The sequence below is a fragment of the Pelodiscus sinensis genome, chromosome 14, assembly GCF_052426305.1.
Source record: "Pelodiscus sinensis isolate ZL-2025 chromosome 14, ASM5242630v1, whole genome shotgun sequence".
NCBI classification, from domain to species: Eukaryota; Metazoa; Chordata; order Testudines; family Trionychidae; genus Pelodiscus; species Pelodiscus sinensis.
The window spans coordinates 41744964-41760976 of NC_143065.1; the positions used below are offsets into that span (position 1 = coordinate 41744964).

General features: G+C 43.6%; 1 protein-coding gene across 1 annotated transcript in view; it reads left to right on the top strand.

Annotated features, from left to right (window-relative positions):
- Positions 1–245: 245 nt before the first annotated feature.
- Positions 246–16013, top strand: part of DIS3L (DIS3 like exosome 3'-5' exoribonuclease) — a 35649-nt gene continuing 19881 nt past the window's right edge. Inside the window, exons 1-7 of the mRNA XM_075896870.2 lie at positions 246–415; positions 5052–5205; positions 9502–9630; positions 11074–11209; positions 12839–13015; positions 14215–14293; positions 14959–15138. Coding sequence (XP_075752985.1) covers positions 286–415; positions 5052–5205; positions 9502–9630; positions 11074–11209; positions 12839–13015; positions 14215–14293; positions 14959–15138 — 985 coding nt within the window. The 5' untranslated portion in view covers positions 246–285. The remainder of the gene's footprint in view (positions 416–5051; positions 5206–9501; positions 9631–11073; positions 11210–12838; positions 13016–14214; positions 14294–14958; positions 15139–16013) is intronic.

A 16013-nucleotide genomic window follows, 5' to 3' on the forward strand; every position in this document is an offset into this window, starting at 1 on the left:
CCCCTCCTCGCCATTCCCCTCCCCCAGCGCCATCCCTGCCCCCTCCTCGCCATGCCCCTCCCCCAGCACCATCCCTGCCCCCTCCTCGCCATGCCCCTCCCCCAGCGCCATCCCTGCCCCCTCCTCGCCATGCCCCTCCCCCAGCACCATCCCTGCCCCCTCCTCGCCATGCCCCTCCCCCAGCGGCCCCGCCGCTCCCGCCCGCCCCCGAGGCAGGCCCCGCCCTTCCGGCGTAGCGCGCTGGCGCCGCCTCCCGCCATTCCCGCCGGGCCGGGCGCGCGGCCGATGCAGCGCACGGAGAAGGTGCTGCAGCTGCGGGGCCTGGCGGGCCGCTCGGTGCGCGTGGTGCGCGAGCACTACCTGCGCCCCGACGTGCCCTGCCGCAGCGCCCTGTGCCGGGCCGCCTGCCCCCGCGGTGAGCCGGGCGCGGGGCGGAGCGATCCTTAGGGGGCAGGGAGCCGGGCCCCTGCTTGAAACTGCTGCCCCTAAGACGGGGGGGGGGTAGTTTTAGAGCAAGACCAGCGGGGGGGGGGGCAGTTTTAGAGCAAGACCAGCGGGGGGGGGGGCAGTTTTAGAGCAAGACCAGCGGGGGGGGGGGCAGTTTTAGAGCAAGACCAGCGGGGGGGGGGGCAGTTTTAGAGCAAGACCAGCGGGGGGGGGGGCGGGCAGTTTTAGAGCAAGACCAGCGGGGGGGGGGGCGGGCAGTTTTAGAGCAAGACCAGCGGGGGGGGGGGCGGGCAGTTTTAGAGCAAGACCAGCGGGGGGGGGGGCGGGCAGTTTTAGAGCAAGACCAGCGGGGGGGGGGCAGTTTTAGAGCAAGACCAGCGGGGGGGGGGGCAGTTTTAGAGCAGGACCAGCGGGGGGGGGGCGGGCAGTTTTAGAGCAAGACCAGCGGGGGGGGGGCGGGCAGTTTTAGAGCTGGGATTTTGTCCTCTTCTGCCCACCCCCATGGAATATTTCGCCCAGCAAATGTTAAACGCGGGTCCTGTCGATTCACCCGGGCACATTCATGACCCAGCGCCAGGCCCTGTGGGGTGCGTCTGCCCTGCCCCGTGACTCGAGATAAGAGGCGCCGTGGGAGCGATGCACATTGCGTGTCTTGTATCGTCGCCGCGCCGAGTTCCGAAATAAAGCCCCGTGGTGACCCGTCCCGTACGCCTTGTAGAAGGAGGTTTACAGGGATGTCAGGAGAGCGAGCCTGTAATAATGGGCTTGCTGTGAAGACATGAGATGTGTCCAGAAATAGCGTTGCAGTGTAGACGTACCCTTAGGCTGTGTCTAGACTGGCAAGTTTTTCTGCAAAAGCAGCTGCTTTTGCGGAAAAACTTGCTAGCTGTCTACACTGGCCGTTTGAATTTCTGCAAGAACACTGACGATCTCGTGTAAGAAATCAGCGCTTCTTGCGGAAATACTATGCTGCTCCTGTTCGGGCAAAAGTCCTTTTGCGCAAAAGGGCTAGTGTAGACAGCTCAGATTGTTTTGCGCAAAAAAGCCCCAATCGCAAAAATGGCAATCGGGGCTTTTTTGCAGAAAAGCGTTTCTGGATTGGCACGGATGCTTTTCCGCAAAAAGTGCTTTTGTGGAAAAGCATCCATGCCAATCTAGATGCTCTTTTCCGCAAATGCTTTTAACAGAAAACTTTTCCGTTAAAAGCATTTGCGGAAAATCATGCCAGTCTAGATGTAGCCTTAGAGAATAACACAAATATGGAGAGACTCACAAAAACAACAAATAGTCTAACAGCACTTTAAAGACTAACAAAACATGTAGATGGTATCACAAGCTTTTGTGGGTACAGCCCTCTGAGACTGTAAATTCAGAAACTGACGGTATATACTGGGGTTGGCAAATGCCTGTTACACGGGTTTCCTTACCATTTGGAAGGCCTACAGGATGCATCTACTTGGATGGTTCACAGGTTAAATCTTCTGCTAACAGCCTTGACAGGCTTTGTCACTTGTAAGTTAACTAGATCATTTCCAGAGGAAGCAGACCCTACAGAACAAAACAGATACAGTAATAGAGAAGAGGGGGAGTACCAAACCAGCCAGTAGCACAACGAAATGTCCTTGCAGAATAGAAACCTGCACAAGTAAATGAAGATGCAATTCTGAAGAAGAACAGAAGGGAATTGAAAGGGGAAGGCTAGCTATAGGACTACCTATAACAGTGCAGTAGCTATGGGCTATAGCAGGGGTGGGAGCCTTTTTTGGGTTATGGGCCATGGACCCACAGAAAAATCAGTCAGGGGCTACACACAAGTGAGAAGCAAAATCCCTCTCTGACATGGCCCTTGACCGAGAAGGAGAAAGATACTCTCCACTTTCCTTTCCCACACCATAGCCTAGAGGAGCCCAGCCTAGTAGATTTTGTGTTCTGCAGCCCCACAACAGGGTAGTGGGGAGGCTGAAGCACTGGTGTGTGCTCCCCAGTGCTGGGGGAGGGCCCTGAGCCTCGGGGTCTGGATCCAGGCGAGCCAGGGGCCACATCCAGCCCCTGGGCCTGAGATTCTTATGTCTTTGCCCCCATTTTAAGGACATTTTTAAACTCAATTTTCTTTTCTAATTGGAATTAAATGATATTGATGTATATTAAAATATTCAACATGGCTAAAAAATTTACACTGAAACTTCTGCCTTTTTATAAAAACAACAAGGGATCTGGTAGCACCTTAAAGAGACTCCTCATTCATTTTGCAGATGTAGAGTAACACAGCTACCCCTATGATTCTTGGCATTTTGTGTCATCAGTAACTTTTTAGGTAATTAAATTTAATTATCCATATTGTATTTGCTGGTCTTAGACACTGGAAGACTGCCGGTTTCTGTGATTGCTGGATTTGATGATGTTTTGTGTAGTGCACTACCATGTTGTACATAATAGGTTATTTTGAGGTAGCCTTTTTGAGTGTTTTGGTTGTTATAAGTACAATGGACTTTTCTGATACATGTACATAGTATATTAGATAATCAACATAGCAGAGATCAATTTCAAGTCAATTTCAAATGTATTAACTCTTAGTTCAGCTGCTCATCCTTAATAAAAAAACTTTTTAATTTTTAGTTTAAATTTTTAACCATTATTTAGAACAAAAACTTTCTGATTTATTTTTGGGGAAGAGGGTTGCGAAGGCATGTGTGATTGTGGCTCAACTGTTAGTGCAGCCTGTTGTTGTCTAGGATGTTAGACAAGAGGGCTGCGTCTAGACTGGCATGATTTCGTGCAAATACTTTTAACGGAAAAGTTTTTCCGTTAAAAGTATTTGCGCAAGACATCTTTTGCGCAAAAGCATCCGTGCCAGTGCAGACGCTCTCTTGTGCAAGAAAGCTCCGATGGCCATTTTAGCCATCGGGCTTTCTTGCGCAAGAAATTAACTTGCCTGTCTACACTGGCCCTCTTGCACAAGAATACTTGCGCAAGAGGGCTTATCCCAGAGCGGGAGTGTCAAAGTATTTGCACAAGAACCACTGATTTTGTACAGTACAAAGTCAGTGTTCTTGCGCAAATACTCATGGCCAGTCTAGACAGGCGGCAAGATTTTGTTGCGTAAAATCTTGCTAGACTAGACGCAGACGAGATGTGCACTGCAGTTGGTTATGAATCCTCTGGGGTAGTGGTCCTCAGTCTGTTTACCCCATGGACCGCACATGCAGCTGTCTGTGTGCTATGAGAGCCACATCCATACAGTGTAAATAGTACCTGTATGGCCCTGATGATGTCACATGGGCCGCAGCTGTGTGCTGATTGGACTGCTGAGTTGAGAACCACACCCCTGGGGATAAGTTGTAACTCATTAGTCTCAAGACCACATGCTGTCTTCTGTCAACATGTCTGATTCCCCTATTGACTTCAGTGTAAGTTGTGCTATAGATCAAAGAAAGACAATACATAGTCCCCTGAAATTGTTTAGATAGTTGAACTGGAAAATGGATATTTATTTTTGTTTCTGACTCGGCATACTGTGATCAGCAAACATATTTCAGGCACTCTGATAGCATGTTTGCATAATTCATGCATACAGATATTTTAAAATGGCATAGTGTCTTCTCAAAGTCTCAGGAGGGGTTGCTGTGTTAGTTTGTATCTGCAGAAACAACAAGGAGTCCTGTGGCACAAACAGATTTATTTGGGCACAAGCTTTCATGGATAAAACACACTTCAGCAGATGCATTGGATCAGATATAAAGCATCTGGCAAAGTGGTTTTTAGCCATCAAAGCTTATGCCCAAATAAATCCATTAGTCATTAAGGTGCCACAGGACTCATCGTTGTCTTCACAAAGTTAATCTCAGTACAGATGCTAAGCAAAGATGGTTTGTGTAGCCCACATAAGCTTTCAAGAGACATTTAACTTTACAGAAAATCCATCTTCTGGAATATTACTAAAAGATTAGCTTTATTATACGTATTCTGCAAGAGTGAATTCAATGGAAGTTGTAGCCATATTACTGCATACAGTAGAGATGTTAAAATGCGTTTATAAACATGTATCCGCTGAAAATTTCATTGTTTACATGGATACACATGGGGGGATAGTTGGCTCCCCACAAGCACTGGCTCCTGCCTACCCCTCTTCCCAGTGGCCTCTGATACAGAGGCAGCAGTGCAGGGGAGCAGGCAGCTCCATGGGAGCCAGTACACACAGGGAGCAAGTTTAAGAGCCGGTTGCCCGCACGTACTGGTTCTCGCTTGCCCCCCGTGCTGCTGCCTGTGTATCAGAGGGAGCTATACTAGACCCAGAAGGTCAAATTAAGGTACATTATTTATGTAGCTGAAGTCGACATACCTTAAGCTGGGCTTGGCGCCATCTCCACAATGGGAGATCAACAGGATCAAATGCTCCCATCGGGTTTCCTTACACTTTGTTGCCCTCAGTGTTTGATTTAGTGGGACTTTACAAGACCCACTAAATCGAATGCTGGAAGATTGATCTTCCACACATAAGTTTAGATGTGGCCTTACAATCTGGCGACAAGGATTTCCTGACATTGGGGGTTTTATTAATAAACCACAATTGAAAAGAATGTTTAAGCTTTTGAATTATATTTCAGATGGGAAATTGTTGTCAGATGATGTGACTCATTATGTTGTCCCTGACTGGAAGATTGTCCAAGATTACCTTGAGATCCTTGAGCTTCCAGAGCTAAAGGGGATTATTTTCATGCAAACAGCATGTCAAGCTGTGCAGCATCAAAGGGGTCGCAGGTATCTATGCTATAATAATTTACTATTTCTTTATATTTAAAATTTGTAGGAATAGAAATGGGAAAATGTATAAGCATGGAAACATGAGTTCACCAAGAGACTGATTATTTTTAATGTTTAAAAAATCCCTCAAGAAAGTTTATAATGTAATTGGGAGGGGGGAAATTGTAATGTTAGATATATGGGCCCATCATTTTCTCTTCCTCTTTCACAGGATAAGAACAATACTACAACTTGCATATTATTCAGCAGTCAGGTGGCTTCTTAGAAGCTAAAGACTGTACAACTGCAGATTTTGCATTTTACATGCATAATTGTAAAGCAATATAATTGTATACATTTTATGAAGGTGTTATTCATGGCTTATGTTTGTGTTTTGTACTGTGTATTTCTTTTATGTTATTATAAAAATGTACATTATATAGATTAAAGTGTAGATTTTTCTGTTTTTTTCTGAAATAGAAAATTATTGACTCAGACATATTTTGTTGCTTCTCTTACGCTCTTTTCTCTTTAAAAGAAGATTTAAATGCTGTGTATTACATAATCAGTTTCAAGTTTAGGTCAGGAAAATATATTTATTGGACATGCAAAGGTTAATAAGTTAATCTGTGCTCTAAATTCTGAGATTCCCAAAGGTTAATCAAGGTTTATCTAGGTCAGGGTTTCCCAACCTATGGTCGGGACCCAAATATGGGTCACCATTACATTTCAAAAGGGTCGCCAAGTGTCTGCCCAGGTGGCTCTGCCTCCCCTCTCCCCTCCGTTTTTGAATTGCTTTAGGACACCAAGTCTTCCTGAATTGTCAAAATGGGTCCCCATCTGGAAAGGGTTGGGAACTGCTAGATGAAGTTGGTCGTAAGAATATTTCCTGTGAATATTGCAAAGGTTAGCTTTCAAACATGCTTAATGGAAAAATGTCTTAACCCCTGATTGGTTGTAAGTAAATAACTATACGTATATTCGGGGGCGGGGGAGGAGGGGCTGGCTCTGGACCCTCCCAAAAGGGGCGGGGGCTCAGAGAGAGTTTCCCTGAGGAGGCTGAGGGCTAGTTTCTCCCTGTCAGAACTTTTGTGCTGCCCAGACTGTGTGGCCAGTGGTTCCGGCAGCAATATAAAAGAGCCTAGAGCTGCAGTAACGGTGACTGGGAGCCTTTTTAAATCGCTGGGCCCTGAAGCAGCTGTCCCTTCCTGTCGTCCCCTCCCCCCCCCCCCGGACCCTCCCATACAGTACTTCTAGTTATCCCACCATTTGCCTTTTTAGCCCTGGAACATTCCCCTGGCTGTGCTTACGTTTTCTTGTGCGTGTCAAACATTTGGGGCATATGCTAGCATTATTTTATGCATAATATTTGGCCTTATGTCTTGAAGTGTACGTCTTTTAAGAATATCTTAATCTGGTTCCGTTTTAACGTGATGATGCCTGATTTGCTTCCAGGCAAACCACAAATCTTGTTGAAATGTTAAAATATTTGCATTGGAAATGTGAGTTAATTGGATCTCTGGAGACAAAGCATCTGCCGAGTAACTCCTATCTGAAAGTCAACTATCAGTTTTTTCATTGCTTTAATTACTTGTCTTGTAATCGGTTTTCTAAGAATAATTATGCTTAATTTTATTGAACATTTTGAAATAATGGACAGCAATTAGAGGTTTAATTTCTGATAACAGAGGGCGTCCCTACTATAAGTCGCCCCTGTATACATCCGTTCCACACTAAAGTAAATAACACTTGTAGGAACTCAGTCCTTCCATTCCCCGCTCTTAAGACACAAACACAAAAAATTGCCCAAATGGATGTCAGCCGCGTGAAAAATATTCCCTGCTTTAAGTTTCACTATAAGTCCAAATTTTTTGGAACATATCTTGGACTTATAGCAAGGACGGACTGCATGTTAGGTATTTTCCTTGAACAAAAATATAAACTACTTATTATTTGCAGGTATCATAAGTTTTCATGGTACTATAGTGTCCCCATCCCATTGATAATCCAATCTAAACTTCTAATTTAAGTGTAAACAACAGCTTTATTAAAAACCATCATCATTTTATATATAAATCACTGTTTAAAAAAATTAAGCACACACACACACACACACACACACACACACACACACACACACACACACAGAGAGAAAGGCTGCCATCTTACCTGTTTTCAGGCAGACTTTGAAACACAAGGGCTGTGTCTAGACTTGCCAGCTGTCTACACTGGCCGCTTGAATTTCCGCAAGAACACTGACTTCCTACTGTCTGAAATCAGTGCTTCTTGTGGAAATACTATGCTGCTCCTGTTCGGGCAAATGTCCCTTTTGCGCAAAGCTTTTGTGCAAAAGGGCCAGTGTAGACAGCTCAGATTTGTTTTGCGCAAAAAAAGCCCCGATCGCAAAAGTGGCGATCGGGGCTTTTTTGTGGAAAAGCGCGTCTAGATTGGCATGGACGCTTTTCCACAAAAAGTGCTTTTGCGGAAAAGCGTCCGTGCCAATCTAGACGTTCTTTTCCGCAAATGCTTTTAACAGAAAACTTTTCCGTTAAAAGCATTTGCGGAAAATCATGCCAGTCTAGACACAGCCAAGGAGTACACTTAACTTTGTGAATGAAAGAGGCTGAAGACAGGCATTTTGTATTTGTTGTGCCATAGAATGACATGCAAAAAGTAACACAAATATTGAAAGGTAAATTAGACTTTTAAGAATTACAGGCAGTCCCCGAGTTACGCGGATCCAACTTATGTCGGATCCGCAGTTACGAACGGGGATTTTTTCACCCCGGAGGACTGGAGCGGCGGGACGCCTGGTCCCGCCGCCCGCCTCCTCCGGGGCGAGAAAAGCTGCTCCCCGTCTCCCTGGTCTGCTGGAGACCAGGGAGACGCTGAGCAAAGCGGCGGAGGACCTGGCCGGACCCATGGCGCTTCCAGCTGATCTGGCTGAATCAGTGGCTGAATCAGGACGCCTGGGGCAGAGCAGGTGGGGTGCTGCTGGGTTGGTCCAGTAGCGCCGAGGAGCGGCCGCGCTACTGGACCAACCCAGCAGCACCCGAGCTGCTCTGCCCCAGGCATCCCCAAGTTAGCTGCTGCTGAAACTGACCAGCGGCTGACTACAGGAAGCCCGAGGCAGAGTTGCTCTGCCCCGGGCTTCCTGGAATCAGCTGCTGATCAGTTTCAGCAGCAGCTGACTTGGGGACACCTGGGGTTCTTAAGTTGAATCTGTATGTAAGTCAGAACTGGTGTCCAGATTCAGCCGCTGTTGAAACTGATCAGTTTCAGCAGCGGCTGACGCCAGTTCCGACTTACATACAGATTCAACTTAAGAACAAACCTACAGTCCCTATCTTGTACGTAACCCGGGGACTGCCTGTATATAAAGTATTTATTTCTGCAGCATGATGGCCTGGATGAATTGTGGGCAGTGGAGATTGATTTTAGACTTCTGGATTAAAAGCAAGAGCCTCTCTGCTGCCTGATCTAAAAGTCAGTTAGCTCAAGGGCTTTAGCAGATTCATAAACCTCTGGTCCAGCCATAGAGAGGGGACAGGGAGTCACACTGTGAGTTACATTTCAGAGGTAAGAAGTTGTCTAAATTAACTTGTAACCCAGCAGTCTCATTAATGAATTAAGCCTCGCAACTCTGACTTTGAGAAGTGTTACGAGCTCTAGCTTACAAAGGGGGAAACTGAGGCATAAAGCAGCAGAGGCTTGTTTCATGTCACATTGTGTTCTGGTGGTAAAGGCTGGTTAAAGTGTTGGTATCTTGATTCACAACTCCCTGGTGTAATCTATAGTGTATTGTGAAAATACTGTATTGAGGCAGCAAGGTATTTCTAAAAATGTTTGGCGTGTACATGTTATTTTAGTAACTGTTCATTTGCTCTACAAGGGTCATGTTTTTTCCCCATTAAAGTCAGCAGCAACACTGCCATCAACTATACTGGAATTAGGGATGTTAAAAATCATGTAATAGGGTCATCGTGTAACTGCTGAAAATCTCAGTGATTACATGGCTACCCACGCTGCAAAGAGAGCCTGCAGCGACGCCTCCCTGGGAGCAGAGCTGGCAGTGAAGCCTCCTCCCCAGAAGTGGAGCAGGCAGTCCTTGCCCGTCTGGCTCCCGGAGAGGCGGCTTTGCTGATTGTAACCTACACCATTAACCAATGAGCATCTGTCGGTTAAACGGTTAGTCGTTTACACTCAGACATCCCTAACTGGCATCAGGATTTGACCTTAGAGTGTTAAAACTAATTGTAATTTTCCTTCATTTTTTCCTTAGTGTATTTCACATTTCTCTTGTTTATATTCCAGACAGTACAACAAATTGCGAAATCTAGTGAAGGATGCCCGTAATGACTGTATTCTGTTTGCTAATGAATTCCAGCAGTATTGTTATCTGCCGAGAGAGAGGGGAGAATCAATGGAGAAATGGCAGACCAGGTATGTTTTAACTCACTGTTTCTCAAACTGTGGGTTGGGACCCCAAAGTGGGTCACAACCAGGCCCACTGAGGGGGAAGGCAAAGGGGAAAACTGCCCCAGGGCCTAGCAATTCAAAGGGGCCCGAGGCTCTGGCTGCTGCTGCTTTGGCAGCAGTGACATCCACAGCCCCAAGCCCTTTAAATCAGTGCGCAACACACTCTGGGGTGGCCAGCTTGAGCGCACTCAGTCTTTGGTCTCCTCTCCTGGGGTTGTGTAGTAATTTGTATTGTCAGAAGGGAACCGGGGTGCAATGAAGTTTGAGAACCACTGTTTTAACGAATAATGGGGGCATGCGGTGTTGCACTGAACAAAAGAGGTGTGACTAGATGGACTATGCATGTTTAGACATGCTAGGGCACCGGACATGTCAAACCTAAAGCTGTCACACTACCTGGCCACGACGTAATATACAGCATTTGAAGTCCTATGGTGTCCTTTTGTGATTAAGAATATACCAGATTGTTTTAAGATAGATTTGCTTCTATTTTTATGTAATCATAAGTTTATAATAATAGATAAAAATAAACTGAACTGAGGGAAGCTCAGAGATGAGTTCTGAAGGGATCTTTAATTGTAGGAGATAGAACACAGTTTTATGAATGTTCAGGCAGAGTAATTGTAGGCCCTTTCTAGACGTCAGCACAGCACTCTGTAATGAACAGTAGTGTTCTAGAACTCATTAAGCCAAATGTCTAAAACTTTGAAGCTTACTTTCATGCAGAAAATGTATGTTTACCTATTCAGCGTGCTCAGTTTGCATGGTCAAAGCAGCATTTGTTCACGCAATTACTTGACTTGCACTTGTAATATACATGTTTTGAATTTTGGCAAGGGTAAATGGGTCTGAACCTTTTAAAAATAAACCATTAACTGAAGATACATTAGCTAACCATAGACTCTCACTGACTTCAGTGAGAGATGGATTGGGAAGAACTTGCTTTCTTCTCTCTGAGGTACTTGAGGATTTAGAATATGCGGAATTGTAGTGGCCAAGTTATAGAAACTGTGCCAAAAACTGGTCATAAACAGAAGAGCAACTCTTGTTAGACATTACACCTGCTTTGGAAAGTAATGAAGTATAGTCCCACCAGCATGTTACAGACATGGCTACATTCCAACTTGTTTGACAGCCTCACACGCAAAGATGCACTAGATCTTTGTCATAGCTGGGTCCTATGTGATTGTGCGTTAGCGCAGGGAGCCTCATTCCTTCCCTATCTGTCTCCTTCTCACAGAGCACCTATAACTTTGACTAATATGTTAGCGATATGATAATCTGATTGCCCTGTCTCAGTGTATGCATGTTAGAAATGTAATTGCTGGAAATATAGACCCTGGAAAATGTCTTACACATAACAAATGCAATCTGATAAACATGTTAGTGTGACCTGTACTTTTCTAGGAGTATCTACAATGCAGCAGTATGGTATTATAACCACTGCTTGGGTCAGCTGCCAGTAGTTATGGTAACAGAAGATGAAGATGGTATCAGAGAATATGGAGGTGAAACAGAAGGAGTGTTTGTGATTTCATTCAAGGTAACCTGTTAAAAGAAGTAGAAGAGAGTGTCCTTTTTGCAATTGTAACTGCCACTGGGTGGATTTGAACCTGGGTCCTTTGGAGCTTTGTATAGGTGCCTCTGCTGTTTGAGCTAAAAGGCAGCTGCCTCTCAGCCCATGCTGTAGAAGTCTCTTGTTCTGAGCTGTCGCTGTGGTCTAAGTGCCACTGCATGGGACAGTAGGCCACACTAGGTGTGTGGGTTACACAAACATTAAAGCAATGACAATTTCAAGACTGTAATGTATGTAGTGTATATTAATCCACCTTAAAGATGGCATGTAAAAATACCACAATACAGGTTGCACCTCCCTAAATGGGGACTGTGGTCCGGCAATAGCTGTGGTCCAGGCATGAGAGCCTTAGTGTCCAGAAGTCAGGCTGCAGGAGGGGCTGGTTAACCATTCACATCCCTATTCAATTAGCAATCAAAATGAAACGTCACCTGTTTACGTAATGTAAACCACCAGTTATCTGCTAATTGTAAACCACTTCTAGTAACTACCATTCCGGCTTGTATTCAGTCTGGTGAAAATACTCTGGGTTATGAAAGGGATGTTGTCAGGCTAACGATAACATTTAAACAAACTAATAAAAACCCACTTTGGGTACGTCTAGGCAGCAGCGTTATTTTGGAATAACTGATGTTGTTATGAAATAACAAAGTGTGTCTACACTGCAAGCCATTATTTCAAAATAGTGGTGAGATAGAGGACTTCTTACTTTGTCTCCTCCAATTTATGAGGAATTAGAGAATTGGAAGGAGGAGTGCTCTTCCTTTGATTTCCTGCTGTGTAGACAGTGCCAAAACCTGAATTAAGCTATTTTGACTTAAGCTACGCAATTGACATAGCTCAAGTTGCCTAGCTTAATTCAACTTTTGCCCTGCTGTGTAGATGTGCTCTTTGTTTTAAACAGTATCTTAGACCACCAGTTCTCAAACTGTGGGTCAGGACCCCTAAGTGGGTCAGGACCCCATTTTAATGGGGTCGCCAGGGATGGCTAAGATTTACTGGAACCTGGGACCAAAGCCCAAGCCTCAGGGCTTTAGCCCTGGGCGACAGGTCTATGATTATAGGCCCCCTACCTGGGGCTGAAGCCCTTGTGCTTCAGCTTGGCCCCAACCCTGGGCTTGGGGCAATGAGGCTTTTTCTTTGTCTCCCACCACCGTGGGATGGCAGGGCTTGGGTTGGCTCAGGCTTTGGTCCCCCCTCCTGGGGTCTTCTAGTCATTTTTGTTGTCTGAAGAGGGTTGCAGCACAATACATTTTCAGAACTCCTGTCTTCGGCTATAAAAAATGAAGCAACTTTAACAGAATCTAATTTACTTTAAATTAGATCTTTCAAAAAGCTACTTAATTTGTATAGTTAAAATGTTATCTGAAACGAAAATATTGATCAAAATCCTTCTGAAGTATTTATGGTAACAAAGTAATGTAGTGGGGCACTGCACAATTCTTCTCTAGGGATATTGATCAAAATCTGTGCTAGATTACTGCTGGAATGGGTTTGTGGTACAAGCAATGTATAGTCTGCATAGCATTCTGTTGTGAAAAAAACCATCGCTTTCTATTTAAAATTTGTTGTGCTCTGTTTATAATATATATACAGAATTACTTGGATAATTTTTGGCCTGACTTAAAGGCTGTCCATGAACTCTTTGATTCCATACTTCAATCTCGGCGTGAACGAGAGAGTGAAAGCCAAGAAAAAAATGGGAAGGAATACTCTGAACATCTTCCTGTGGAAGTACTGGAGGCTGGAATCAAATCTGGAAGATATATACAGGTAATCTATTATTTATAGAGAATACAAAGAAAGATGAGGCCTTGAACTAAGGAATTTAAAGTCTAACTCCAAAAACTATGATAAATAAAAGAACATTAAATGCAGAAAGTTGAGAGAATGCATTGGTGAGGAAAATCTTATTGAAAGGTTTCAAGAAAAGTAGTGTGGAGAGGAGCTGGGGTAAAAAAAAATGGAAACTTTTCCTAGTATGGAAGTGACATGAAAGAAAACATAGAAGGGATTGGAAGGAGTATTCTGAACAAAGAAGGAATATGAAGAAGATAAGTAAACTTTGAGAATCTTTTTTTTCCTGTCCCCTTCCTCTCAAATAAGTTGAAAAAGGTCATCACAAGATAGTCTTAAAGATTCCTCTCTTTTTTCTTCAGTTTTCTGGCTTGATGTTGCATGCAGTGGCCTCTTTTCCCAGAGAAAAAGATTTGATAGGAGCCTGTTGGTGCTCATTTCAACTGACGTTTAAAGATTATTGTGTTAGCACAGGATTCACCCATCAGTTGGGAAACTAGATACTGTATTCAGAAGCAACACATCTATTTTTTTTAAAATACAAATAAAATGTGAAGCTATAGAAACTCTCACCTCTAGGTTGACTGTCTGAATTCAGTTCATATCATTAGTAGCTAGAATTCATTACTATCTTATGGCTCTTCATTAACTTACATTGACCCGTTAGTGGACACATTTTGAAAATTAGAAGAAAAAAACACTGTAAGAGGCAATAACTTGGTACTTTTATTGGCAGCCTCAGTAGGAAGGCAAGATTAGAATATGCAGAAAGACTGAATTTTTTGCCTTTGAGGTGATACCTCTGAATCAAAGTTGTGGGCAGTGCCAAGTGTGAAAGTTTGCACTGACTGTTTGTGGCCTGCCTAATCTGTGTATAAAAAGAGAACCGTAGTCTTCAAAATTTTCATCAGCATTACAGTAAATAAAAACATCTAGAAAGAATTCTTGGCTCTTTCAGAAATTCAGTATTTCCACACTTCTGTGTAGTATGCTCCCCACAAGGAGAAGCAGTCTTGTTCTAAATATTGTGTGAAAAATACCAGAAAACATTTTTAAATGTATTTTTAAGAAGTGAGTACATTTAATATGTATAAAGTTTGTCATTTTTGGGGTGCGGAGATTCCTTTCCCCCATCTGGTTGCATCTATTCATTAGTGACTATTATTTTATTTTAGGGTGTCCTGAATGTCAATAAGCACAGAGCACAAATAGAAGCTTTTGTTCGACTTCAAGGAGCTAGCAGTAAAGAAACAGGTAAATGTTTCCAGTAAAATGCCGTATTTAAAGATTAGTTTGGGTGACTTCTAGTGATTCCTTCCAGCTTATTCAGGAACAAGGTTTCCAGGCTCTCAACAAGAAGTCATATTAACTCCTCAGTCATTAGGACAGTGGAGAGAGAAAATATGAGAAATGGGGGTGCTCAGGTTGTCTTCATGCAGTGAAGACTGTGGCAGCTGCTCCTTGTATATCCCTTTGAACAATAATCTGTATTTCAGCCTCCCCTTCTCCCATACTTGATAGTTTAATGGATTATGGCTCTGTCCTGCTAAATGGTTTGGCCTGACCTTGACTGCCTTGGGTGAACACGTATGTGTACGCTTAGGTTTGGCTTTAATGAAACTATTAATGATTAAAGTTCAGCATGTGCACAGATATTTGCAGGAAAAAAGCATTGGTCACTATGGGCTGATGACAGTGTGACTGTTTTATCCAGTACTCCAAAAACTAAATTGCTCAGTATCTTTTCAAAAAACTAAGGGAAAGATTCCTCCCTACAGTGTAGCATTGCTACTTACCAAAAATCGCTTTTGGGAACATTCCTATGAGAACGGCCACTTTATTGCAAACTATTGTTTCGACAAAATATAGGTGTGAATTTGCAAGAATGTATAGTATTGTTTTATTATCATTTTACCTAGATCTCCAAAGCGATATACTTATTCATGGTACCAAAGCTCGGAACCGTGCAATCCATGGTGATGTAGTAGCTGTAGAGTTGTTACTCCAGAATGAATGGAAAGGAAGAACTGCTGCCCTTTGTGAAAATGATACGGAAGAAAAGGCACCAGGTGAAACCTCCAGTGAACCTATGCCCACAGGTAAAGTAAATAACAGTGCAAAGTAGGTTGAAAGTATATGCCTTCTTCAGTTTGCAAGACTGCATGATGCTTATGGCTATACAAGCTGCTCCCTTTTCCAAATTTCCATGTTAAATCATCAAGGCATACCATACTAATAAACAAGATACATACGTTACATGCACAAAACTACAAACAAAAAACATCATTCAGGGTGCAAGGTCAAGCACTCGGAAGTTAGGAAATGGCAAAATTAAGATGTTCTGTGCAACCTTTAATCAGCCTCCTTGTGCATATGTATTATGGTTCACAATCACACATTATTTTTTTCCACAAGATCCTCTTGCAGCACACAATGAATGTGCTCATTAAATAAACAGCTGTTCAGTATTTTTTCTCCTTGTTCTACGTGTGACTCTATGCCTTATTTACTTCATTCTATTCAAATGCTGCCTGAAAACAGAATTTTTTATTTCCTCATGGGCTTTTCTGTATGGCACTCAGAATTATAGTATCTCTGTTCGTCACAATACTAACGAAGTTATTTTCATGACACCCCTGTGAGGTAAAGAGGAGTGTTATCCTGTTTTAAGATGGAGAAAATATGGTACGGAGAAACTAAGGTCAAAAGTATTAGTTAATTTTGGAGTCCAATTAGAGACACTTAGGAGCTGATTTTTCAGAGAGCTTAGCAGTATATAACATGTAATATGTTCAAAGCGCAGCTCCCCTTTACTGCAAACCAGGGTCTCCAGTCAGGCACCCAGGAAGTAAGTGACCTTCTGTGAAAAATTTGGCTTATGTGACTTAAGCATAATTTAGGAATTCTGTGGCAGAAACTTACATAGAATCCAGTTCTCCAGGGCAGCATTCAACTCCCTTAACTATGAAAACAT